Genomic DNA, 27,749 nt, shown 5'->3' on the forward strand with positions numbered 1-27,749 from the left:
GAGGCTAGCCAGCAAACGTTTACAGTCCCATCTGGGTTTCTTGTCAGGAGAGTGTAATCAATATCCGTCACACACCCCGTGAACGAGGCGCCAACGCCGGGCCAAATTCCAAAGCCGACTTATCAGCTTCTGAAAGTAACCCCACGAAAGCAAGGACAATTAATAAGCGGCCCTCTGGTGCGCCAGCGAACGCCAGTTGTGGTCCAAAGACCGAGTCAGAGCCCAGAGTTGTCAAAATGCAACATAATATATTCTTTGAATAAGGCATTTACATACACACATACACACTTCGGCTTGGCACAACACAATACAATTCCGATGGGTATTGACAAAACACTGGTAAATAATTAATGACAAGCACTAAGAGTCCAACACGTATAGTACAGAATGAATAGGAGTATAGTGTCCACTCGTATTCACCCGTGCTGGTCTTGAGCCGGACGATCTCAGCGTAGCTCGAGTTAAATCTTGAAGGAATTTCTTCCGGAAATGCAGACGCCCGAGGAACTCGTCGGTTAGCTTTCCGGGGAATCCCCTTCCACAGGCGGTCAGTCATCACGTCACATCTCTTCACTGACGCGGTCTGATCCCCCTACTCATTCCTGCACGGCGATTTTATTACCTTCGGCAGCGCTTCTCAAACCTTTTGACGGAGTCATCGCGTAGCATGAACAAAGCTTGGTAATCTTCCAGACATTTCTCGGGTTTTCGACCGGAGCTCTGAAGACTCTTCGAGAAGGGTGGTGACTCATGCGTTGGCGCACGCTCGGGCTGCTGCACTCCTCTCTCTCTCTGTTCGCCGTGAGTCTGGGTCTAAGAGGGTATTTCGGCGTGCGCTCTCTCTCTCTCCTTTTAACCTTCGCGTATCTTGTCGAAGCTTCTAGACTCCATTGATTGCGTCGGCTGTCTGTGGTGTATGCTCTCTCTTCCTCTGTCGCAGCTGCCGCGGGGCCAACGTGCTCTTTCGCTGGCTTGCGTGACACGTGACGCACGCTTTGGTTTAGTGCACTTTTGTGACAATATTGCTACAAATATTTGTTGTAAGATTGAAAGCAGAGCAAGCCATCTAAGTGGACGTCTGAATGCACACCCATGTTTGAGAAATTCCTAGGGAAAGTAAAACCTAAGAAGGAGAGAGCAATGATACAGGCATTTTACATTAGAAAGGTTTGAGATAGTTGTGTACGCGTGCCCTCTCTAGCGTTATCAGAAAAAGGAATAGCCTTTTTGCATGATGGACTATGATTGTGCCATGTACATGTTTTTGTGTATGCACGCCTATTCTGGACTGGATATATAAAGGGTCGCATTCTTCAAATAAAAATTCTGTTGGCAGTGTCGGCGCTTGTTCTCTGTGGGTATTTCTCTCTTTCTCTGTGTGTGTCCTTGTTTCAGTCCCGCTGTTTGAACGTAGTTCTAAAGATGAACCAACTAGCCCCTCTTCAAGATGTTACTAATACAGACGAAATAACACGTGATGTTTTCATCAAGTTAGAGGTTTGATGGAACTAACTCTTTTCAGGGTAAAATTGTTCTGCATTCATACGTTATTTTTTAGTTTCTTGGATCTTGTGTTTATCTGGCTCTCCTGTTTTTTATTGTTAGTGAGGTTCTGGTGTGTTTGCTTGTATTGCTTGAACATGATTACTGGAAAAAGTTGTTAACTTTTAATACTCTAGGTGGGTGTGTCATTACTGAAAACATAACCATTGCTGCTTGATTCTGATGACCTCAAAATCTTCTCTCTACTAAGTTAAATGGCACTCGAAAGCTGGACTTTCCCCGCCATGACAGAATCTGCTACCTTGTGCACAATAACTTGAGTGGGTTGTCATCAGTTGGTGCTGTGCCTATTTGGGTGATCTCTTGCCATGTGTGGTGCAGTCGAGGTGAGGTGTGTGCCATGGAGCCGCTGCACGTGAGCCCCGAGGTGGCACGGCACCCTTCCCAGGAGGTGTCCTTGCTGGCCCTGGCCACTGTCACCAAGGTGCGAGCCAGCAAAGCTTTTGTGCCTTGCACAGTGGCGAGAGTGTTTAGCCGCTGACTGGTCAAAGTGGGCGACATACTCGTACCCTAGTGCCTGGCATTGTGGCACTACAGTGGAATCTCGTTTATACGATCTACGGAAAATGAAACGTATCATGCAAAAATCGTATTATCCGAAGATAATTGTATGTAGAAATCGTATAAAAAAAAAAATGTATTCCCCCGAAAAACGCATTATGCAGAATCGTATCAACGAGATTCCACTGTAGTCAAGCTGATTGCAAAACAGCACTCTTGCAACGCAAGCCTAATTGACAGTCATGTGCACAGGCAAATGTTGGGCCTATATAGCGTTATCTATAGCGTTATACTTGCCCTGCTCTCTGTCCAGGTTTGGCATGCAGGTTGCTTGTCTTTGTGTATAGTAAGAGGTGGCAAGCTTATACTGGATAGCACACATACACACGATGTCACCAATTGGAGTTTTGAGTACTTGAGCAACAAGGTCTGCCACAGGAGTAACACAACTTGAGTGCATGTATTGGGTCACCCAGCGTAAGTGCTGAAAAAGGGTCAAGGAGGTCTAAGCCGACATGAACGAATTTCATTGCCATGATACCGAGCGAGAAGCGAGGATGGTTTTTTGCAATGTTTTATGGAACATGCACGACCAGTCCAAAAGAATCGCTTGGGGATGACAATGAGGCCTTGAGGTTGACTGCACAAAGCACTATCCCAAAGGTTTGTTTCAGTAGATTTAAAACTAAAAGCTTAGAGGGCTTAGAGAAAGGCCTGTAAGTGATAAGGACAAACGAGGATAACTCCGACAGTGCTGATGGTGTCAAGGCTGCCAACACGGATATTATGACATGCTGTCTTGGTGCAGGCAACTTGTGAACCATGGCACCTAGCGACAAATATTTCAAGGATGTAAGCACGAAATTGCCCAGGCACGAAATTGTCCAGACAACAGCAAGGCTTTCCCGCTGTATAATATTGCTCTCTGAAAGTGCGAGGTTGAGAGTCTATGACGACTGGTCTGGGGTCAAAGTGGCCGAGGATCGGAGGTGGTGATGGGAGAAGGAAGACAGTTTAAAAAAAGGCCCTATATTTCCTGGATAAATTGGTGCATGTCCATGACCCCAGAAGCATCAGTAAGATGGCCCAGGACAGTAATTTGGATTGCCTGGTGCTGTGAAAAACATGACTGAGGCCCGATGAAGCCTAGGTAGCATGTGGACCACCCTGGTGTTTAACGTGGCGGGAGCTTTGCATAAACCACCTCAAATTGGCCATTGAGTGTTATAACTGCATTCTTTTCTCTGCCCATACTGTCAACAAAGATCAATAGAGTTGGCACCATATTGGTCATCAATACGTGGTAGTGGGAACATGTCCTTCTTAGTAATCTTGATCAAGTAATGCTGTACTGGTGCTCTTGGGAAGTATCTTGTTCTCTTCCATTTGAACTTGTTCTGATGCAGATAACCCTTTATTCTGGAAATCTTTGCTGCTGCATCCTGACCTCCTCTTTCCTCCTCGCTCTGCATTCCGATTGGCTGTTGGATCGCTAGTCAGAGATTTTAATGTTATCCCTGACGCCAGAGTGTTTTTTTTTTAATTTTCGCTTTTCAAGTGTTCACACGCACTTTGTTTTGAAAGACTGCAATGGCCTGACTCATGTGCAAAAAAAAAAAAAAAAAAAAAAAAAAAAAAACAAGCCCACTTAGTTTGCTCACCTCGTCATTCACACAGTGGAGCCACATAAGAGTGCCGGATCAGCCTGCATCAGCTGTGTAGTCTAGGCCATGTTGTGTGCCACGTGATACTCGACCGTGACGAACTTGACAATGTGCAAGCTGTCTCTTGGAATTCGTTACCGTTACGCCATGACATATATGAACTAAGCAGAAGCGAAAGAACATCACATTAGAACAGAAGGCAGCTTTCATAATGACTGTCATGTCAAGTGCTAATAAATCACGTGCTGCACATGCAGAAGATTTCATCGTCCACATGGCCATATAGCGGTTCTGCTGGCCACGAAGCCATTGTGTTCTTTGCATGTTTAAAGTTGCGCACCCCATTGGGCACTTATTGCAGTCAAGTGCAATACAGTGGAATCTCGATGATACGATCACGGCTTATATGAATTTCCGGATGATATGAATTTTTCTGAGGTCCCGGCCGAGCCCCATTACTTTGCAGCATGCTAGAGAACGGTTGTTACGAATCGATTTTTGACCCGCGTCGGTTGATACGAATAAACGCCGCCCCACCGACGGTTGGAAAGAGAACAGCGCGCAGTCACGCGCGTTTTCCCTTTCTCTTTTGGTGTGGAGGCGCGGACGCGACGCCGGACAGCACGGAAGCCACGACTGGGTGCGAAGAGCTTAAAGCGGTGGCGCTTTTTTTGTTGCTTTTGTGCTTTTCTTTTTGTCTCTTCGCTCGCTGCGGCGGCCGCGCTTCCGCGCTTCCCCACTCGTGGCCGCTGCAGCAAGCGAAGGTTCGTGCGGTCTATCGCTTCAACGGAAACTGAGCGGCGTAAGCACAGCGCATACAAAGGTCAGAGCCGTGTGGAGATCGCTTTCAAGATACGGTGCGCACGACAACACCGACAGCCGGCACAGGTGCAAAGTACAAGAATGCATTTGTTGGCAGAGTAGGAGCCCCCCCCCCCCCCCCCACTCCCTCCCTCCTGCGCTACCTTCCCGCTTTGCTGCTTTCGCGTGGGGAGATTTCATCGCCAGGTACCCTTGCGCTCGGTTGCAAGTTGCGCATTTGGCGCCACAGCACAGCGTCACCCCCCCTCTCTCCCTCCCATACCCCCACGGCCTTTCGCGCAACGGAAGTCGCATTTGCTCTCAGCTGTGTGTTTGCTGTCCGTGAAGGCGCGCGTCCTTTCACTCGCACATAGGGCGCACGGTGACGACTTTATCGCCCTTGGACTCGTGCTCCACGTCTCATGCTCCTCACCCGCATCGCATTCGTTGATCTCCTCTCCCATCGGTGGGCGCACCTCGTGCTCTCTACCGCCCTTGTCGGCGAGATTTTCCTGCGAAAGCCCCAATTTCGTCTCACGTGGCTGCACTGTAAGCAGTATGCGTATACATGGAGTTCTATGGGAGGGTAAACGGGAGTCGGAAAAGGCCGTGTTGTAGCCAGTTCTGCACTGTAAACGGTTACGTTAAGTGGCCTATACTGTAAATGCTTTTTACGTACGTGTGCCTGAGTGAGTTCACCTCTCGACTCTTTAATTTAGCTAGTTTTAATTGTTTCGATGATACGAATTTCGGATAATAGGAATTTTTTTCGTGATCCCGTGAGATTCGTATCATCGAGATTCCACTGTAATAGATAACAAAGCTATTTTGTCTCCTCCTTCAACTTCGTTATAGTGCAACTCGAGTGTGCATAGAAGAGGACGAACAGTGCCACATGCACATATCAGACGAAAACCGAAACAGCACAGCAGCCAATTGTTACGGGTTAACAGAAATATTTTTGTTGTAGTGGCTGGCCTCCTTGTTTGGCCAAACTTAGCTGTCTGTCCCACTTCCAGTAGCACTTGATATAGGTACGTCAACTGCATGCCCCCTAGTGGCTCTGCAGGTGCGGCGCCATCTATGATCACAACAAATCCCTCTTTTTGAACACTTGCACTTCCACCTCACCTTGCTCATGTGTACCTCCTCACCCTTATAAGGAGAGTGGGGTAAACAGCTGCCAAAGAATGAAGCATATGCCCATCTGAAGCTTCCCTTGTTTGCGATGCTGAGCATTTTGTAATTTTTCATGTGCATGCAGGTGATTGTGGTGACTGTGCGCCCAGTTCTCCGTGTCCGCTTCACCCATTCTCTCAAGGTGGGTATCTAATCTTTGTGAATTAAAGCATTTGATGTTTTACACTATACTCAATAACCGTGTTTTTTTTTTTTTTTCAAAATTGGTTCTTTGTGTTACAATTCTGCTGTTATGAATGCATGGGTTGCATTTTTTTTGTGCTTGACACAGTGTGCTTATTGCTGCCTGTACTGAGCTAACGAGTATCCAGTGAGATCAAAATGAAGGTGTCTAAGCAACTTAGTATGCAATGTTTATGTCAATGTGAATATGTTGCAATATGTCAATCTGAATACACTTGCAGTTATAGGCTAGGTTGTGTGCAAATGTTTTTTGCCCAGCTGAGCATTCTTGTTTGTGTGCGAAAGGCACAGACAGTTACGCCCTCGTTTATTATTTCGCACAGAGCTTGTGGTGCTCAGGTTGATGCAACAGTGCGGTGTCTCTGCGAATAGCTTGCTGCCAAGCAAGAATATCCATACATTCATTGGGTGGCACAATGAGATTGGTAATAAAGCTGGCGTCCATCCAAATTCTTCGATTCTAATGGATAAGACGACATGCAATGTTAAGCACCACAACAAATACGTAGACTGTGCACAAGGCATGGTATGTAGTACCTCTTGCAGCTGAGTTTATGTTAGGTGTGAATAATCTATTAGAGCATGAAAACAGGTTTAAAAACATGCAGACAGGCACTTAGCAATGCACTGCCATGACTGTGGCTATAGGCCTTATACCCGTGTCACACGGGCAAATTTGTGCCACTTCGAGCAAGTGCACGTCAGCGCACTGAATGTCACTTTGGTGGTGCGCTGCTACACGAGAAAGACAAGTGTCCTATGGAATTGATGACACTGGCAATGGGAGCATCAGTGGGCACAACATCTATTTGTTATTTTAAAGATGGTTTACAAAATAACAGTGTGTTATAGTTAAAAAGAGCATTTAGAATGAAGCTTAGTGCAAATGAAGGAGTTCATTGCAACCGCAATATTATCGACCATCACGAGCCAGGACAAGAGAGTGTCACGTCCAAGGCGAGCAAAGGAAAAGTGCTGGATTCCGTTGCAGATGGCACAAGAATGGATCGCGAGCATTTGGAGCACTTATTTCTCGCTTACACACCACTCCGAGACTCTGCTCATCTTTCGCACGCTCAGACAATACTGTGCATTGTGACATTGCATATTCAAGAGCGCATCTGCTTAAAGGGATACGGACACAAAAGTTGGTGGGTGGCTTTTTGCGTCGAAACAAAAGTTGAACTGTTGAAAATGACGAATACAACAAGCTGCTTTCAAAAAAAGAATGAAAAACATCTTTTTTTTTTTTTCGATTTTCTGTTGCACCTTGCCTCCAAGCGGCCGCCGGCACAAGCTGAAATTTGACGTCATAACACCCACCTGTGCGCGCGCGGCCAAGGTCGGCCACAGCTGTCGCAGTGTTTCTGGGGGTGTCGGTTCCTTGCAGCGTTTGTTTAACCCCTTTCGGCGATCTTCGCACGTGGTCCATCTGAAACATTATCCCCGTCGGTGGTCCGCACAGGTGGTGCGTCTTACATGCGCCTTCCCGCGGTCATTGCTTGGTATTGACGCATTCGTCGCGGCGGAAGGAAATGCCCAGACAATGCTGTTATAACAGCATCGTTGGTTGTGACACGCCGTCGCACACGTTTCCCAGAGACGAGAACGTGCGTAAACTTTGGATATCAGCCTGTCGGCCATCACGGCCTGGAGACCTCTAAAAAATGACTTCATTTGCGCGGACCACTTCGTCGACGTTGATGATGTTACCAGCCCGGCTGTGCTGAAAAGCCTTGGCATGCCACTCAAAAGGCAACGCCCAAAGCCTGACGCTGTGTCATCGGTCTTCTCACGAAAATGCAAGGCAGAAATGATCAGCGGCACGTTTGAAAAGAAGAGGCGAAAAGATGTCGGTACTGTTTTCGTTCACTTGCAGCCTTCTTGAGCAGTGTGAGGGTGAGGCTGGGGCGAGATGCCCGAGGCTGGGCACGAAGGCAGTGATGTCTTTAAAAATGTTGGCAAAGCATAGCAAAACAATACAAGGCTAGCACGCGCGAGCGCGACTCATGAGATCAGTCCTACATGGCAGCGGGGCAGACACACACACAGCTCTGCTTCTCCACAGGATAAAAACGGGGAAACAGGAGGGAACGCCAGACAGGTGCTGCCATCTGTCGGGCGGCTGGTGAAGTGGACGTGAGAGTCTCGAAGGTACTGATACATCACAGCAGTTGCTCACGCCGACGGCATAAACAGTCATCCACGCAGGGCTGAAGTGCCCCGCAGCTGTCTCGCCTGCGTGCGCTCTTGAAAAAGCAAGTTTACAGAGGAAATAACAAATAATTCTTGCACAAGTGTCTGGTGCAGAGCGAAACCTTCGTGCTACGGTTTGCGAAAATCTGACCGGCACTTCTACGGCTGCCTGCTTTTTTTTGTCGCTTGACGCGCAAGGCTCGTAACTAACTGTAAGCGGTAATATTTCTTGCCAAATTCGAATGGTCCTCGTCTTCAGACATGTACTCATCGCTGGTAGAGGCACCAGAACTCGAATCCATGCTCGCGATGGCGGCGTCGGCACGCTTTGAATGACCACGGTCGGCTGGCTATCTGACGAGGGTGTCGTGACGTCACGCCTTCCAACTTCCGCTGGTCGGGCGGCGAGGCGCGCGCTCACAAAAATGCCAAAAATAAAGCCATCGGCTCAAAAATGAGCTAAGTGACTTCTTTGGTGTAGTCACACACTGAAGATTCAATTTCAGCAGTTTCGTAAAATTTTCAGGTTTTGTGTCCGTATCCCTTTAAGATGCAAGCGACACTCAGTCAACTTGGCTCTAAAACAACGAAGAAGTTAAAGGGTTCCTGAAACGGTTCAGACAAATATTGTAGATGCGTAGGGTACAGCTACAGTAAAACATTCGCGTCACAATTCAAGTGAAGTGTTTCATATTAAGAGAGCTACGTACGATTACAAGTTACCCTCCTCCCTAGACATGCAGTTCCTCCTGAACTCGTTTGCCGAGTGATCGGGGCTAAGCTCTGCCTTCGCTGGCGCTACGTCATGTTGTGACGTGATGTCGTCTACTTCCGGTTGTCTTGGAGCCAGCATGCGAAGGCTGTCCAACCTCTCCGCTAGCTGCCTGGCCGTCGATCCCCAGCGAGGGCGATCAAGCCGCGTGCGTTGCGAGCGTTCTGTTGCAGCGCTGAGCGTGTCCAGTATTCCGGTAACCGCAGGCAAGCTAGGTGTTTTGACGGATAGGCAGAGGCCTAAACTAAAGCCCCTCCATACTGCTTTGATGAAGGACCTTCGTAGATGTACGTGAGCGGCCTGATAGGCATGCATGGTCCGGTCATCTGGTGGCGCAGAGCTTAACCATCCAAATACAGAGCTAATATTGCTGTAACCAAGTGTAAAACATTTTAAACATATAAAAAGACAATGTGTTCAAGATTACGCTCCGGCTGAAAATTTGAGCCAGCTACAAAGTAGAAAAAACTTTGTTACTGCTATATTAGCTATGTGTTTGGTTGAGCTTTGTACTGCCAGGTGGCTGCACCGTGCAAGCTGTTCAAGTTCACGCCTCCGTTCATCACATAAAAATAAACTTCAATCGTTCATCACACTTGCGCTTATCCGAATACCGGACATGTTAAACTCTATCGTGGTAGTAATCCTTTGGCGTGAAGTGACGGCTGCAAACACGTAGGGTTTGGATATACAGTCCGATGCGCTGCAGCCACTCCGCTCGTCTGGTGCCTTACAGCGGGGCACAATGTCGCAGTTTGACATGTCGCCGATCGCTACGTTTGCAGCCCACAACGCAACAAGGGCGAACCATATGGTGCTCGCGAATAGAAAGAACGAGACCAACACTGACCGCGCAGCTCTCGTCAACACGGAGCACGTTGTAACGCAAGCAGACGACACTTACTGTGGGCCAGAAGTGCTTTTAGTGTAGTGATACATGTCTGTTATATATCAGCATTTGAACGAGCGAGCGAAGACAATGAGAGCGAAGTGGCGCACCCAAGGACTCTGAGCTCGTGACCACGCAGCCGCCTTGCAGCATTCTAAGATGCAATAAAAGGCACTTTACAATAATGTCCTCTTACATTTTCTTTCTGTTACTTCCTTTTTATAGAAACAAATTAACTAATGTCTAAACTATTGCGAACAACATTTGTTCACCATAATGTTGGAAAAATTATCAATGACGCGCCCTGGGCAGCTAATCGAATAGCTCGCCCTACTGATGTGATACGGTCAAATCGCGTTACTTGGTCAGGGGCGGCTGAAAACTCAGCCTATTGGCGTGCTGCGATCGGTCTTGGGAATGGCGGTCTTGGGAATGTCTTCTTCAGCGACCGGTAGTTGATGATAGGTGCGAACGAGATCGATCTTCGAAAAGATTGTCGCACCGTGCAACGCTACCGTTAAGTCCTGAATGTTTGGGAGAGGATAGCGATCAGGAACTGTAATGTTGTTTAGTGCCCTGTAACCGCCACATGGGCGCCAGTCTCCAGTCTTCCTAGGCACCATGTGAAGAGGTGATACCCAATTATTGGAGGAAGGGCAGATGATGCCAAGTTGCAGCATGTGTTCGAACTCCGAGCGAGCGATCTTGAGTTTCTCTGGGGACAGATGCCGGGGTCGGAAATATATTGGTGGGTCGAAGGTGACGATGTGATGGCACACATCATGTTGCACGGGTTGCATCCAGTCCGGCAGGCGCATCAAAGTGGGAAACTCGCGTAGGAGCGCGGTGAAAGGTTCGTCCAACATGGCAGAAATAGGCACGATCGGCGAAGTGCCTGATGATGGGATGCTGGGAATGGACAGCTGGGTCGTGGAGTCAATGAGACGGCGCCGTTGAACGTCGACAAGGAGTCCGTAGTTGTGCAAGAAGTCTGCTCCAATGACTACATGATGGACGTCTGTAGCGAGGAAAATCCAGTGAAACGTTTGTCGAAGGCCAAGGTTTAGAATGACGGAGCGTGACGAGAAAAGCGGAATCCTGGTGCCGTTGGCGGCTTGCAAAAACAACACAGGTGCCGCTTTTCGGTCGGAAGGCTGGGCGCGGATAATGCTTACGTCAGCTCCTGTGTCGACTAAGAACCGTTGTCCTGTAACTCTGTCTGTCACATAGCAAAGGTGACTTGTGTGTTGGGCCGGACCACTAATCACTGTTAGAGGTCGGCGGGCCTGTTTCCCTGCCAAGCGCAGGGACACTGACAGTGACGAGCGCCGTTGCCAAAACGGCGGTGGTAGTAGCAAACGCCAGACGCTGTAGGGGATGTTTCATGGCGGGTGCCTGTGCGTCTTCATTTGCTGGAACTACGGCTGCATGCGCGACGAGATGACGTGTGACGATGTTCCGCTGCACAGATGATGCATTCCAGGCGCTCACACAAGTTTTCGAGCAGAGATTGCGCTGATGAAGAGCAGGGAAGTGCTTGCAGGGTGGTTGTATTGTCACCCAGAGACGATGTCGTGGCTGCGATGGTTGGGGTGGCTACTTCCATGGCTTTGATAGCCAACGTGGCAAGTCCGGTAAGATGCATGGTAGAAGCTGTCGCCACGACCATCTGCACGTTAGCCGGGAGTCGTTGCAAAAACAATTCGCGCAACAGTGCATTGTCAATGGATCTCGCGTTGTCTCCGAGCAGCTGCCTCATTTGGGAAAGAAGTTGATTAGGGCGTCAATCACCGAGTTCTTCACTTGACAGAAGCTGCTGGATGCGAGAATGCTGTGAAGCTGCAGTATGCTGTAGCAGGGCTGCCTTGGGATCGTCATAGGCGGCGGTAGACAGTGGGGCGTTCAACAAATCTGCTACTTCGTCAACAGCGGCGGGTGACAGCACTGCAACGGCGTAATGAAGGTTTGAGGCTTGAGAGCGGATACCAGCAACTTGAAATTGCAATTCTGCCTGAAGAAACCACGCCAAGGGGTGCTGGTCCCAGTACTGTGGGAGGCGGACGGCCTAACAGGAGCGCTCACTGCGTTCCTCGGAAGGGTTCTGGCCTTGAGCACTCGTAGCGTTGGTCTTGTCCATGGTTGTCTCTACCACAGGAGCGTATGGTAGTATCACGTCTGGGTCACCAAACTGGGGCGATGAACGACCACGTAGACCGGTAAAGTCTCGGCCTTCCGAGGGAGTAACAAACCGACACCCCATCTCTTAGTGTACCATTTTTAATCCGTCTCGGAATGCTAGCCCGTGCCGGCGCGTGCCAGCCACTCATGCCTCGTGTAGACGCGAGCGTCTACATAATTCTCATCCGACGCCAATGCTGCTGCCGCTACAATTTCACTTCGATGACACGGTTTTAGCTCAAACAAGTTGAAGGTCGACTGAAAGGTGAGGCATATAAGGCTTTCACCTTACAAAATCGATGCAGACGACTGAATGTGTATGCAATAGCAAGCTACCGCGCTGCTGCAGCACCATCCGACGCGGCCAACCGGTAGCTTGACTCGACCACAGCGCCGTTAGTTCGCATTACTACTGCGTGGCCCACATGCTTGTGCTGGCCGTTATGCGCAGCACCGAAACTGAGTTGGCTCTAGTAACGTTAGGTCATATGTTAGATGCCATTCCCTTGTATTTGAGAAGGCGCCAGCAAGTGGAGGAAGACGACGATCGAAGCGCTCGTTTGGTTGTTGTTCAGCCATCTCGGCTTCGCTCTGTATATATTCCATCAATACATTTTCTCTTTTGTTTTGCCTATTCTTATCCCTGTCACTATATGAAGCACATATGTATGATATATGATGGTGCCATGGAATCCTGCAAGATTTGTCAGCCATAGTGATCTGGGGAAACATGTTAAACATAATTCACTCAAATCTACCTGTCAAATCGAACATTTCGTTTAAGAAGTGGCAATGCTCTCTCCTGGACATTTATTTGATAGACTATTGTGCCACTGGAAGGTGTACTGAGCTGTACCTGCTTTGTGGTTAAAATGAATTCCCTGCATACGTCCTTACCACCTACAATGTTTTACTGTGCCTACATAGACAATGTACAGTTTTGTTTAAGTCGGTGCAACCTTGCCATCTGCGAGAAACAGGTTCGGCTTAGTCTGAACAAAGTGTCAAAAATGGGCCAATGAGAATGGATTGAAGCAGGTTCCGAGAAGAACCTTCTGGATTCTGTTCACAAGGAAAAGGGTTCGAGATCCCAATGTAAAGCTTTATAGACAACAGTTATCTCTCACTACATAAAAGAAAATTTTAGGATTCCTATTACACTCAAAACTAACCTTATTTTCACACATCAAGAACCTCGAACAGAAATGTCTAGAAACAATAAACGTTCTTAAAATTTTATCACACACAACGTGGGCAGTGAAAGAAAAGCCTCGCAGTTGAAGAAAAATTCGTCCTGGTCCGCTCGTCGTAAAAAAAGTCGCAGGCCTGTGTGGCATACGCAGCACAGTCGCAGCATAAGCTGTTGGAGCGGCTCAAGAGCTCCAATTTTGGCACCATGCACAACAGGGTCTTTGCGGCTGTCACGAATTTCAGCGCTGCAGAAACGAACAGAGACAGAAAGCAGATACGTAAAAGAACATTTATCTCAAACAGAAAAATGATATGGAAGAAAAACAAACAGCAAACTACCCTGACACACTATAAACACTATACATACACAAACACTCGAAAAACTAGCTATACATATTAAAACAAACTAGCCCTCAGCTACATATTGTTCCTCCGCTCGACTAACCAACGCGAAGTCACGAACAAACGAACGTTCTGACCGTCGCCAGTCGTGCTGTCGGACTCCGGCCCAGCGTGGCAAAGGACGTTGGCCTGCGTGGTTCCGACGCAGCGTGGGCGTCGACCTCCGTCGAGAGCGATGAGGTTGTGGTCTTCCACAGAGACCCGCGTGGCACAGGACGCGGTCTGGGCCAGTCGGCCGTTGTGCCGCTGACGTGGCGTTGGCGATTGCCTTCGTGGCAAAGGACAGCAACTGGTTACGGCAGCGTGAAGCTGGACCGGGGCCGCGGAACACAGCCACGGCGACGCAGTCGGGGCTCAGGAGCTGGAGTTTGTGGGGGTCTTCCCCAACCCGTAGCGCGTGTAATCGCAGCTACGCAGGGTTCGGGCGAATAAGGCAACAAGCGAGTCAACTCAACAACGTTTATTGCTGTCAGCAATAAAACACACTTGCAGAGGGAAGTCCGCTCTGTATAATAAGTAATAAAATAGGCTTGCCTCGTCGCGTGTGGTAGTCACGCAAACGAGGTCACTCACGGCTTTCAGCAGGTAAATTCCGTCCGGGCAGTTAGGTCAAGCGAGGTCAGAGAGGCCGGGGGTCTCTCGGTCGCGCTCTTTTATATCTTTTTACCTTTCCGTAAGGGGAGTGTCCTCCTCGCCCGCCGGATACTTTCCCTCTTCCCGCGTGGGCGCGCGCGTCGCGAGAGGCGAGCGAGAACCGGGAGAGGGCAAAGTGCATTTCTCCCGTGTCCGCCCGGCTCCCACGGCGTGCATTGTGCGCGCACGAGATGCCTGCCCGGCTACCGCCGCATGCGCTCCGTTCGCAAGCGACGGGCGAGCGCCCGCGGGAGAAGGTGGCAGCGGGTGTTCTGTGGTGGCAGCGTGTGCTCCCCACATCCTCCCCCCCTTAAGAAGGCCCCCGTACGTTGAGGCTGGCACCTAGGGACGTCCGTTTGCCTGGGTACCCGCCGAGGTTGGCGACCGAGGAAGCGTTGTGGTGATGGGGCCCTCAGCTGGCGGACACTTGATGCCGACTCCGAGGCGGCTGGTCAGCTGCACTGCTCGTGCTAGCGAGGCGGGAGGGATCGTTGTCGGGGCTCGAAAGTGGCTCTCAGTGCTGCGCCCTAGGTGTAGGCTGCGCTGGAGGGGGTGGTCGTCTGCCGGCCGCCGGCTAGCGGTTCGTGCGGCTCCAGGCCGGCGTAGCGCCGTCAGTACTGCAAGGGCGTCAGTTGTTCCAGCGCGTACTGCAGGCAATTCGCACGGCCGTATCTCGTCTTGCTCTGCTCCTGGAAATTATTAGCAAACTGCACGAAGCGGCACTGTGATTAGCAGCATAGTTGGCCGTATCCGGGAACCCCGTCAACGTCTGTTATGAAGGGAATGTTCGCAAGAATCATCACCAATTCGAGTCGCAGCACAAGATAATCACCGCACTGTCCCTCACAGCAGTCTTTGGTGAAACCGCACACCCACGCGTCGAACGTTCACTCCACATTCCCGTCGTGGCCTCGACGACTCGTCGTGCATACTCGGCGCTCCGTGGTCACTAGACGTTCGCTTCCCCGGCAGGAACTACCAAGGTGCCAGCCCGGCGCGGCTGTATGCTCACGCGGTACGCAACGCCACCCGGACTGTTCCTCGCAGTCGTCGGGTTACGCAACTAGCAGTCAGATTACCTTCGCCTGCTACGCAAATTGTAGCGTGGCTGCGGGCTCGCCGTTCTGTTCTGACTGCTCTCTCTCACCGATCGCGGTTGAGGGAGGACCTGAAACGCGGCACGTAGCGTTTAAGGTCGCCTACGTGTACCGGTCCGCCGATCGGCTTTCCTTTCTTGTTCTCGAGCCGGTAAACAAGCGAGGAAACCTTCTCTCTCACTAGATACGGCCCGGTCCACTTCGGCGCCAGCGAGGCAGCGAACTGTTTGGTAGCATCGCTGAGAACGTGCTGGCGTTGAAGCACCAGATCGCCCACTTCGTAGTGGACGTTCCGATGCGAGCGGTCGTACTGCGCCTTCTGCTGTGCCCTTGCAGTGCGAAGATTACCGCGTGCTTTATGTAAAGCTTCCGTCATCTTGGCACGTAGATGCGTCGCGTATTCAGCTCATGCTGACGGCGCGACTGGCATTCCGCTGCGATCCGCGAGAGAAGGCGCATACCCAGTCGAGCGGTTCACTGTCGATCGCAATGCAAACCCGATCTCTGGAAGGTAGGTATCCCAGTCCTTATGCCTTTCAGAGAACGGGACAAGCATGTGCTTGATGTTGCGATTGACTCGTTCAGTGGGGTTCGACTAAGCATGGTAGGTTGTCGTTTTCTTATGCTTAATGCCCAGTGCGGCGCATGAGTCAACAAACACCTTTGCAGTGAAGTAGGACGCATTGTCCGTTATCAACTGCTCCAGAAAACCAAACCTGGTGAAAACCTCCATCAACTTATCGATGATCACCCGTGCCGTCAGTTTTCGTAGGGGGAAAAGTTCCACCTATTTACTGAAGTGATCCGTGACCACCAGCAAGAATTTGTTCCTGCTCGGTGTTGTGGGATACAGTCCCACGACGTCACATGCCGCGATTTGCCAGGGAGTCTGGCTGTCGATAGGCTGCATGAAGCCGGGCGGTCGTCCGCCTCAGGGCTTCACGCTTTGGCACACATGACACGATCGGGCATAGCGAATCACGTCCCGTTTCATGCCTGGCCAGGTAGCGAAGCGACACAACTTAACATAAGTCTTGGGGCCGCTCGCGTGCCCAGCGATGCACGAGTCATGAAAGTAGCGTAACAGTGCTCCTCTCAACGCGCGCGGTATCACTACCTTAAACACCTCACTTGTGTCGTTCTCGGTGGGCATATACCTCAGCAGGACGCCGTCGGAATTCAGCAGATAGGAATCCAGCGCGCTCACAGCATTACCAGCTGTTCCTGAGCGCTCCGCACCGACAGCAATACCAGCTGCCTCCATGTGCGCGGCGGCCGCGCCGCCCGGCTCCCGGAGCCCGTCGAGCACTTTTCGACTAAACGGATCCTTCTGCTGAGCCTCGAACAGCTCCTTTCTGCTGAAGACAACTCCTGCGGAATCGAAAACATCTACGTAGTTCACGCTCTCGCCCAGGATCGACGGTTGTTCCGCGTCCCTTACTCGGGCTACGGCCAGGGTTTCTCCTTCGCCTCAGACTGGCGCTCGCGAAAGTGCGTCCGCTGCGGCATTGCTTTTTCCTTTGCGGTAGCGCACGGTGAAGATGTAACGCTGCAGCAGCAGTGCCCAACGCGCCAGGCGGCCACTCGGCTCGCTCAAACGCCTCAACCAAGTGAGAGCCATGTGGTCAGTCTCAATCGTGAATGCCACTCCGTCGACATAATAGTCGAACTTTCGCAGAGCGAAAACTATCGCGAGACACTCCTTCTCTGTCACCGAGTAGTTCCTTTTCGCCGGCGTCAACGAACGGCTCGCGAACGCAACCGGTCGGAGAATACCTCCGTGCTCCTGAAGCAAAATTGCACCTAGACCCAGGTCGCTTGCGTCTGTTTGAATCACAAACTCCCTGTTCAAGTCGGGCAGCTGCAACTCTGCTGTGTCAGCGAGCACCTTTGTGAGGCCGCGCAGTGCCGCCTCCTGCTCTTGACCCCAAGTCCAACGCTCGTCTTTCCTCAAGACCTTCGTTAAAGGCGCTTGCAGTGCCGCGCAGTCTGGAATGAATTGGCGATAAAAGTTCACCAATCCCAGAAAGCGTCTCAGTTTGCCGATATCTTTCGGCGACGGGTAGCTCAGTATAGCCTCGAGCTTATCCTCACTCTGCAGAATGCGGCCGTTGTCCAATGTGAATCCCAACAGCGTTATTCCGTTCGCAGCTATCTGAGCTTTACTCGGGTTCAACGTGATACCCGCGGAACTCAGCCTGTCTAGAACATCTCTCAAGTGGTGCAAGTGCTCGTCGAATGTTTTCGAATAAACCACTATGTCGTCGAGATATGCGAGAGCATGTTGCCACTTCGCATCTCCTAGAACTCGGTCCATCAACCTCTGATAAGTAGCGGGAGCTCCGACTAAGCCAAAGGACATTCTTTTGAACTGAAAGAGCCCTCGGTGACAAGTGAAAGCCGTTTTCTCTTTGTCACGCTCGTCCATTTCGACCTGAAAATATCCACGACTAGCATCGAGCGTCATAAAGTACTTCGCCCCGCCTAGGTTAGATACTAAAGAGGAAATGGAGGGTAGAGGGTACGCATCCTTCTTCTTAACCTCATTCAGCCTGCGGTAGTCTACACAAAGGCGATAAGTATCGTCCTTCTTCGGGACTAGAACTACCGGGAAGCCCCTTGGGCTGTTCGACCTTTCCACAACGCCTGTGTCGATGAGTTCGTCTAAGGCGCTGTCAAGTGCTTTCCGTTTAGTCAAGCTTATCGGCCGAGGATTACATTTCCACGGCGCAGCGTCACCCGTGTCTATCCTGTGGCTGATTAACGTAGTTCGGCCCGGCCGGTCCGTGAAAATCGCGTCGTATTCGTACAACAGCGATGACAGTCGTGCCCTTTCTCTCTCCGGCAGGCTGTTGACCTCTGATAAAAGTGGGTGCGCTGCCCCTTGCAACGTCGCGGCACAATGTTGTGCCACCGTCTCTCCTTTGCTTTGATCGTCTTTACCGATTACGGTTTGCTCGCTCGGCTGCGGCTGGGTGTGGCCCGCTCGCGCCGCCCCCGGAGACTGGCGTGTCTCCGTAGGCACGGGCGCTTTTGCGAAACGCTTCAAAACACCCGTTCCGTTCTCTCGGTAACCTCCGCTGGTGATGTCTATCAAAATACCCAACTTGGCGAGAAAGTCTCGACCTAAAATAACAGGCACTGACAGACCGGGAAGATGTACGAGGCGTTGTCGCCTGACGCGTCTCTCCCAGCGAATAACTAGTCTAGCTGCACCGCTCGATTGTGCTGTGCTGGAAGCAAGGCGGAAAGTGGTGTTACTATCTCTTAAGCGGATATTGTTCTCGCGGAGATGATGCAACACCTCGTCACCAAATAAAGAAGCGCTTGCCCCAGTATCCAATAATGCGGCAAACTTCTTTCGGGCTATCGTTAGCTCGATGAACGGCGCCTGCGAATCCGCGACATCTCCTACGCGACAAGCCAAAGGCGCAAGTAAATCGAAATCACAGGTTGTGTTCGAGATCGCCGCCCGGGACCCAAGGTGGATCACCGGCGGCCTCGCCCGTTTCCCGAACCACGTGCTTGACCTCGGCCCGGCGTACTTGCGCAGTCACGGGCAATGTGCCCCAGTCCGCCGCACTGGTAGCAACGGCCACCGAAGCCTCGGTGGCGTGGGCGCCCGTCGCTCCAATCCGGCGGGCCGTAGCTTCCACGCTCGGCGGTCGGCATGTGCCGCTCCTCCGTTCTCGCATTAGTCGCAAGTTCCTGGCGCGGCGCACTGCGTGCCGCGTTATGCTGTGCTGTTTTCAGCGCGTAGGCGTACGGGTCCAAGGCGCGGTCTGATAATTCCCAACCACGCTGGACCTGCTCCTCGGCGAACGATGCCGACGCGTCGACCCTCGGGGAATGTGAAGCGATCCCGCCGCCGTTCCACGCGCAGCGAGGCTCGAGTGACAGCGCGGCGTGTGGAGGCGGACGGTATGCTCGCGCCGCGAGGATGTCCCCTTGGATGCGCTTTGCTTCGGCGGCGAGCTTGTCTAGGTCTTTGAACCTACGTCGCCTGAAGTAGGCCGCGAAAGTCGGGTGCGGTTGCCGTGTGACGCGCTCGACTTTCTCGGCGTCGGTGGCGAGAGGGCTCGCGAGACGATAAAGTTCGTCCATTGCTCGAACATACTCCAGCAGGGACTCGTCCGGATGCTGGGTACGCAACTCCAACTCTCTCCTCAAACGCCACTCGTAGTTGGCCGGAAGAAATTCCTCGCGGAAGTTCGCGCGGAACTCTTCTACCGTGCGGGCTCTGTGTCCGGCCAGTCGGAACCAACGAGCCACCTTTTCAGTCAGTGATGCAGGGACCACGCGCGCGAGAAGTTCGGCGTCTGAAAGCCCTGTTGCTTGCTGATAATACTGCAGACGGTCGAGGTACTCGTTTGCACTAGTGCGATCGTGGTACCCACTATAGGTAGGCATGTCTACCTTAATTCGTGGTCGCTCGCTCTGCGGCGGGGCCTGCATTGTGTTCTGCAGGGCGCCGGCTAAGCTCTGCATGACTTGCAGCGCATTCTGCAGCATTATTTCGTTTGACGGAATACTACTGCCCGAAGGTTCGGACGCATCCGCAGCTTGCGTCGAACTATTTAGAGGCATATGTGCCCCTGAGTCCGCGGGACGAAGCGGCGAGGTGTTCGGCATGTTAGGCCTACTTTCAGGCCTAAACCCTGCCAACGTGGCATTTCCGCGATCCCGACTGTTCCGCGTGAAACACTCAAAATCAAAGCTACCGGTTTGTTCGGAAGCTGCCGCCGCGTTAGCACTAGGCCTCTGATTATCTGCCGCAACCTCCGACAACATGAACAAATCTGGAAAGTCAGACAAGCCCGTCGCCATTGTTTGCTGTAACTTCAGTAGTCCCAGCTCCAAAAAACAGAAAAAGACTCGCCGTGTTGCCGAATTCGAACCACGTTGGTAGCGCCAAATGTGGGGGTCTTCCCCAACCCGTAGCGCGTGTAATCGCAGCTACGCAGGGTTCGGGCGAATAAGGCAACAAGCGAGTCAACTCAACAACGTTTATTGCTGTCAGCAATAAAACACACTTGCAGAGGGAAGTCCGCTCTGTAGAACAACTAATAAAATAGGCTTGCCTCGTCGCGTGTGGTAGTCACGCAAACGAGGTCACTCACGGCTTTCAGCAGGTAAATTCCGTCCGGGCAGTTAGGTCAAGCGAGGTCAGAGAGGCCGGGGGTTTCTCGGTCGCGCTCTTTTATATCTTTTTACCTTTCCGCGAGGGGGGTGTCCTCCTCGCCCGCCGGATACTTTCCCTATTCCCGCGCGGGCGCGCGCGTCGCGAGAGGCGAGCGAGAACCGGTAGAGGGCAAAGTGCATTTCTCCCGTGTCCGCCCGGCTGCGTATTTTTATTTCAGCCCCCGTACAGTGCTCGACCGCTGGCACCGCGCTGCGCCGCTCGCGCGTACCATGTTTCTAGCCGCCGCCGTTGGAACGGAGGAGGCGTTGACGGAGAACACGCTGGGTTGGGGGTGACTAGCCTGCTGTTAGGGTATCGGTGGTATTCCTAAATAAACGCATCACTGTTTTGATGATCCAAATATAATCTCACTATCAGGGAGGGAGCAGTCTACCTGACTGGAGCAGTATTTTTTTATTTGGGGTGTTGCTACGCTGCGCTCCGCAACACCCCATCGACCGCCGCTTCGCGTCGGCGCCCGGCACCACGGCGGCATCGCCTGCGTCCCCTTTTTGTTCATTTCTTCTTTTTTCTCTCGCGCTTCACGTGCTTCTTGCCTGTGGGTCCCTTCTCTGTTTCTTCGGCCAGCGTCTTCCTCTTTTTTCACGTTATCATACGCCTTGCCGGTGACTCATGACAGCGGCAAAGTCTCTTCGCCTCGTTTTGGCGAGAACGATCTGAACTGTCCGGCCGGCCTCGACGTCGAGCTGCCGCTTGTAATGCTCTCTGCGCAGCAGTCTGCTGAGCCCGATGATGCCTCGTAGCCGTGCACGTAGCTCTACGATTCGCTTCTTCAGCAGTGATTCGTACCTTGCGAGGAGACGCCATAACGTGTACTGAAAAGGTATCCAGAATACGTGGCACACATCTTACATCTCTTGACCCATGGCACGATACGTTGTTGATGATGATGATGATGATTCTTTATTGGAATCTTCAAAACGGGCTAGTGACAAAGAGTCACCTAGCCTGCTTGAGTTAACCAGGTCCAGTTACATGCAGCCTGCAACTGCCATATGCAACTTACATGTCGGGCACGCTGCGTTAGCAGGCGCCTTAACTAGATGTCGCACCATACTGGCGGAGGCACGGTATCGCTTTGATTGCACGCCTCGTCTGAATCGAATCTCATCATCTGCGCCTGCGCGCCTGCCTAGGGCGTGTTTATAGGGCATTTTTCCGCTGCCTGTTAGCAGGCGCTTGCGTGGCTCAGTGGTAAAGTATCAGACTCTCATGCAGCGGGCCTGGGTTCGAACCCGGCGGTGACCTGATATTTTTTTTTCGCATTTCCGGTGATAGCGGTTACGGCCGGCAGCGGCACCGGCGTTCACCATTGCGAACCGAAACGGCTATTGGAATGAGCCCATCACAGCTTACGCTGTAAAAAAAAAGAAGGAAAAAAAAGAAAAACTAACACGTAACACAGCAAGACTAGTCTTGGTGAAGGCACTTTTTTGTACAGATTTTATTGACGTGCTGTGTTGCAGGCAAACCCAAACACACTGCCACTGCTGAGCTGGCAGTTTGTGGTTATCCAGGTGTCAGCTTCGGCACGGATCATTGACCCTGTACTGGCCTTTGGCCGCCAGAGCACCATCTTTTTTTTCCAGGTGAGATGCGTTTCACATTGCAGTCACTGACTGAGTGAATGTTTTTGAACCTATGCAGGTTCCTTGTTTACAATGCGCAAGAGTCATGATTAGTTTAAGTATTTGGCAGACCATAGAACAAGTGGGCATAAATTTGTGGTATCTGATTTGTAGCGGTCGTCTGTATCAGTAACAATTCAAGCCCTCTGTCACTTCAGCCAATAAACTGTTTAAGAAACAGTTCTGCACTAAGCTTCTTTTAACTAGTGTAGCATTTTCTTGAAGCTTTTCTGAGAAAGGGTTTTCTTTGTAACTTCTGTCGGGTGGATGACAGTTTTTTTCTTTTCATCAGTCTTACTCCACCAGCTAGAAATGCTAGCTCTTTACCAGACAAAAAAAAAAAAAAAACACTGCATTGCTGACACACCTGTCCTTCATGCTTACTATAATCTTTCACATTGACTGGTTCTCACTTGTGATTTCTGTGCAGTTGTTCAACATGGGCTTGCAGTGCGTGGGAAGCCACCTTCCTTTTCATTCTTGGCATTATATATGCACTCGCACAACCTATTATTTGTCCCATGTGCAACCAACTGTTTGTCGCACTGCTTACTGGCCTAAGGATGAGTAACGTTTCCAAATTTATCTGATGCCTACAAATTACGCATTGTGCCTATCTTCTTATGGCTGCAGCAGTCATGTTTTTCATTATTGCACTTCACTCTCCCTCATTGAGCTCTGCTTGGGTTATGTACCATTATGAAGGAGTATCTGTTCAACCTTGTAATAACAACGCAAAGACCAGGCAGATGAAATATGAGTACAGTTAAGCGTAGATATAACCAACTTCACTTTTTTGCATGACATAAATCTGCCTCACTGAAAGTTGCTTGTACCACGCCGTAGCCAGGCTGGCCCGGCGTGCCTACGAGAGGCAGCCCGAGCGTTGCGTAAATAGAGAGGAGCTGATCACCTGGATCGCAGCATGTTTCTACATGCCATGCCACACCATCCGCGCATCCGTGGGCATGCACACGCGAGCTTGCGCGCTTCCGCAAGCATACGTGTGGGCTTGAAACAGCTGTATTGCGGCAAAGATCGTGCAATGACGCTGACTTTAGGAAACCGGCTGCCACTGTACAACAGATATTAGACCCTTGCACATGTATTTTTGCTAAGAAATTGGGTGTGCATTAGAATTCTATTTTGTTTAGATGCTTTGATTAGATGCTTTGTTTAGATTTCTGCTTTGTTTAGATGTTTAGTGCAAAAAGTGTCGTGCTGATATGGCGTACCATCGTGTGCGCTGCCTTCCCGTTCGTTTAGTACTGGAGGTTCTGTAATCTCAATTTTTGGAGATGTCTTGGGGGTGGAGCATGGCTGGCTTCGCTTAATTCGTACCACCGATCTATGTGAAGATTTTGATATGGCATGAAGCTATCTCTTTTGTCAGCGACTCTTAATTTCAACAAAATGAATTTTTGCTCATTCCAATTTGCTTTTTTCAATTGCCCGATAATTTGGAAAATCTGGTGGCCCCTACCATGTAAGAAAAATCTATCTGCGACTATTTTCATTCGCATAAAAGGTTGAATTATGATATAACGAAAGAAATAGCTAATTTTACCGACTTGTTTATATCAAGGTTTATATCAATCTGTATGATATTTGTGCTTGTTCTACTTAAGCCAACTGCATTTCAGCTTGGTACACTTGTGCAGCACCTGTTCACTTATTATCGACTAAGTCTGCTCACTTTGCTATTTTTAAAGATAGCTTATCTCATGACTACTGTTTTGGGGTGAACACTTATTTTTTATGCTATAAACATGTTTTGCAGGTCAACATTCCCAGCTTGGACAAGATCATTTTTGTGCCCTTACAGAAGGTACAAGTGCAGTACACGGTCCAGAATTTTACTGTAAGTTGCTCTTATGCAATACTTAACAGGATGCTTAAGGGGAGATGCCCCTCAGAGATTCATTTTGTTTGATAATACAGCCGATTGGATTAAATTTATACATCAAATAGAGTTTATATTCTCCTATTCTCAAATATTTTAGTTTTTCGATATCTTACATCTGGTTATTTTTATGTGCCCCCCTGGAAGGGGCAAAAGTCACCTGTGCAAGATATAGGCTTCATACCAGGCGTTTGAGAATGTCCTAAAATAGCCTATATTGCTCCTTCTAAATAAATAATTGCAGATGATCTTGAAAACTCTTGATGCAAAGGCATAAAATGGCCCACTGTGTGAAAAAGCCAGCGTCTGTCGTCTGCAGCAGCGAAACGGCACCTAAATTCTCATTGGCTGTGACGCCATCTCACAAGCGTACCTCGGCAAAGCAGAGCAGACGAAAGGGAACACCTGCTGCCGCGGTAGCGTGCCAGGTGTTGCGTGAGGGGAGAGGGCATCACCGTGAAGCCACATCACCGTCGCTCTCGCTCTTGGAAGCCTGCATGCGGTCTGTACCTCTTTCTCTCATCCTCTCTGGGCTTCGCTGCTGTGCGCACCTGCCACCCTTGGTGGTCGCTGCTGCTTCCTTGGTTTCTCGTCGAGCAGGATGTCGGTGGCATGCGGCGGGAGCACCGCAGGGTGCTGCTGCTTGCTGGCTCCGGCAGCACGGAGCACTATGGTGCATTACTCGAAGCACAAAACTCAAAGGACCGCTCAGCGGCGTTCAATTGGACAATGATGCGTTTTCATTCACAACTCATAAGAAGTGCTTAGATGTCCTCAGATTTTCTTTAGCTTTATTACACCATTGGATCTTTTTTAATGGAAGCAGGTTTTAAAATATAGGATTACCTCGATGCGATTATGCTTTATTCAGTATTCAGACACCAGATGGTTGAGTAGCCGTTGCAGTCTGTTTGCTCGTTACTAAGATTGCTTATAGAGGGTGCGACAGGTCCTTGAAATCCTTGAAAACCCTTGAAATTGAAAAGTGCGTTTTCAAGGCCCTTGAAAGTCCTGAAATGTTTTTCCTTCCTTGAAAATCCTTGAATTTCGTGAGCAATGCACTCTGATATCGACATTGCGACCTCCTTTCTGTGGTAGATCGGCGTCGATCTGACAAACTCCCCATTTCAGAAACAATACGCCGGTGCGAGCACACATGGTTCCGTTTTGCAGAACTGCGCGGAAAAAAATAAAAGGCTTCACCTTGTCAAATCGCGCCAAATCGCGCGCGGAGCTAGAGACCTGTGCCGTGCTTCGGTGCTGTCTCGGCTGCCAGTGTTTACGCTGCTTTCCTCACCCTATCGTTCGTTTCACTCCTCGCCCGTCGGTCTGCCTTGTCCCACTTTCCCTCTGGTGCGCGAGGTGAAGCTTGTGAAGCTAAAGAGAGCTATAGTGGAGCAACTTTACCACTGATGCTCAGTGCCTTTGGGTGGAGGTTTGTTATAATATTATTTATGATAATATAAGTGCAATAACATTATGCTGGATGTTTTGGAAATGATTGATGGACTAACGCAGCTAATACTGCAGAAGCCTGAGGAGCTGTTGTGAGTGTTAACTCGTTGTGTTACCTTTAATATTGCGGACATGAGAAATGATCAAGACATGTTTTACAAAATTGCAATATACATCTATTTGTTATAATACAGTAGAACCCCGCTGATACGTTTTTTGCGGGACCGTAAAAAAAAAAAGAAGCAAGAGCCGAGAAATCGGGTAAATTGCGAAATGAGAGTAGTGGTGAACTGCACACAATTTAATTCTTACATTTGAAAAAAAGTCGCAGTTTCGCCCGAAAGCCGAAGCAGCGATTGCGATAGCAAATTAGTAGACAGGTATACAAAGTAAGGATAGTAGTTTTATCGTCCGTATAAACTTGTAGACAAGCACGGTGTAAGCGCGCGCAGGCAAACATGAACACATCACACTCTATGAGTGCGGGCACTCGCTGTCGAAACCCTGGCGTGAGTGATGTGACCCGCGTGCATTCTATCACTTAAACGCAAACGGATCGCCGAAAACACACAGCACGCCCAAAGCTACGAGCCGCCTACGCACCTACACTGCCTAGACTCTGCTCCCAACGCAGATCGCTTTCAAGATACGGCGCACGCGACCGTGTGCCGCCATGCAGTACGCAGTTGATGCCAAAGTACAACGCCGCCCACTATTCCCTCCCCCCCCCCTTCCCCCGGTGCCTAGAGCGCGACGGAAGAAGGCGCGCTTCCTCTCCGCTTTTCTTTCTTGCGCGCACGAGATTTAGCCGCGGTTGTTGGCTCCCCTCACACGCTTTCACTCGCACATACAGCATACAGCGCGCGGCGACAGCGTTATTGCCCTTGGACTTACTACGGAAAACTAGCGCAAGAAAGACGTGGACGAGCAAGAAACGACGAACACGGGCGCTGTTTGTCGTTTCTTGCTCGTCCACGTCTTTTTCGCGCTAGTGCTTTCTTGAGATGGAACCACACCAACTGGCCTAGCTCTCGAGTTTTGATGTTTACATGGAACATCTATGCGCCAAAACCAATTTTAGCGCTTGAACGCATCATAGACACCATTCTTAGATAGCAAAGATGTATGTCAAAAGCCATGCTTTTACTTGCGGAAACCAAAAATACGTCATAGGTGTCGCCCCGGGCTCTTTGGGCAGCCAATCCCATCGTCAGTCAAGCCACCAAGTCAAGCGACATGAAAAGTCAACATGGCCGCTCGGGCCGGCAGTTTGCAACACACGATAAGGGAACGGTCCTACAGTTGCGACGCAACAGCGGGGTTACCAATGCATTGGGTCCTACGGGAACTATGCTGGGACCAGCTGAAAACGACGTAACAGCCGGGAAAACGCAGCACCCGGGGTTCTTCTGTATAATGAATGTGTAGCAAGACTACACTAAATGGCTTGTTCAAACGTATAGCTTCACTGGCTTTGCTCAACAATAAAACAATAACAAAACATAGACGTTTCGCCACCTATGCGGGTGGCATCGTCAGTACACAAATGGCGTCCCATGAAAGAGTACATCAACTTATATCTTGCCGTAAACATCCGGCAAAGGACCACGATTACTGTTGCATGCATTTTGATTATGACGGATGAACCATGATTCGATGAATTTCCTTGGGCCCCATCGTTGTTCCCATGCCAGCGTCGTCACATTATCGAAATCGAACACGTGTCCTTTCGTCAGGCAGTGATCGACTAATTCCGTCTTGGCAGGTGTTGAATGTGTGGCTTTGGTGACGTCCCTGACGTGTTCCTTGATGTGAGTATGACGTCGTCGCCCGGTCTCACCGATGTAGCAGGCATCACAGTCCGTGCACTTAACTTTGTACACAACTCCGCTTTGTTCGTCGGAGGGGGTGCGGTCCTTTGGTTTTGGGAACACGTTAGCCAGTGTGCGCATGGATTTAAACACAGTCCTAACGCCCAGAGGTCGCAAGGCCCTACGCACAGCTTCTGACACGCCGCAGACATACGGGATGCACACAACAGATTTTTCCTTATTAGCCCTGCTCTCGCGAGGTCTTTGCATGCGGCGCCGCGTGTCATCGACAAACCGCTGAGGGTAGCTCCGTTTATTCAGGACTGTGGCAACATTAGTTTCTTCATGCTTCCTCAGGGTATGTGTCGACGACAGCGCGTCGCAACGTGACAGAAGTGTACGGGCAACAGCATATTTGTGCTCCGCAGGGTTTATTCAGGACAGTGGCAACATTAGTTTCTTCATGCTTCCTCAGGGTC

The 27,749-nt window shown here is 50.4% G+C and overlaps 1 protein-coding gene across 2 annotated transcripts in view; it reads left to right on the forward strand.

The window, feature by feature from the left end:
• The window catches only part of LOC119456269 (vacuolar protein sorting-associated protein 8 homolog), a 109,525-nt gene that overhangs the window by 64,531 nt on the left and 17,245 nt on the right, over positions 1–27,749 (forward strand). For both annotated transcript variants that reach the window (XM_037717942.2, XM_037717951.2), the window contains exons 10-13: positions 1,885–1,987; positions 5,794–5,850; positions 21,940–22,062; positions 23,882–23,962. In XM_037717942.2, coding sequence (XP_037573870.1) covers positions 1,885–1,987; positions 5,794–5,850; positions 21,940–22,062; positions 23,882–23,962 — 364 coding nt within the window. The remainder of the gene's footprint in view (positions 1–1,884; positions 1,988–5,793; positions 5,851–21,939; positions 22,063–23,881; positions 23,963–27,749) is intronic.

The sequence above is a fragment of the Dermacentor silvarum genome, chromosome 1, assembly GCF_013339745.2.
Source record: "Dermacentor silvarum isolate Dsil-2018 chromosome 1, BIME_Dsil_1.4, whole genome shotgun sequence".
In the NCBI taxonomy this organism is placed as follows: Eukaryota; Metazoa; Arthropoda; class Arachnida; order Ixodida; family Ixodidae; genus Dermacentor; species Dermacentor silvarum.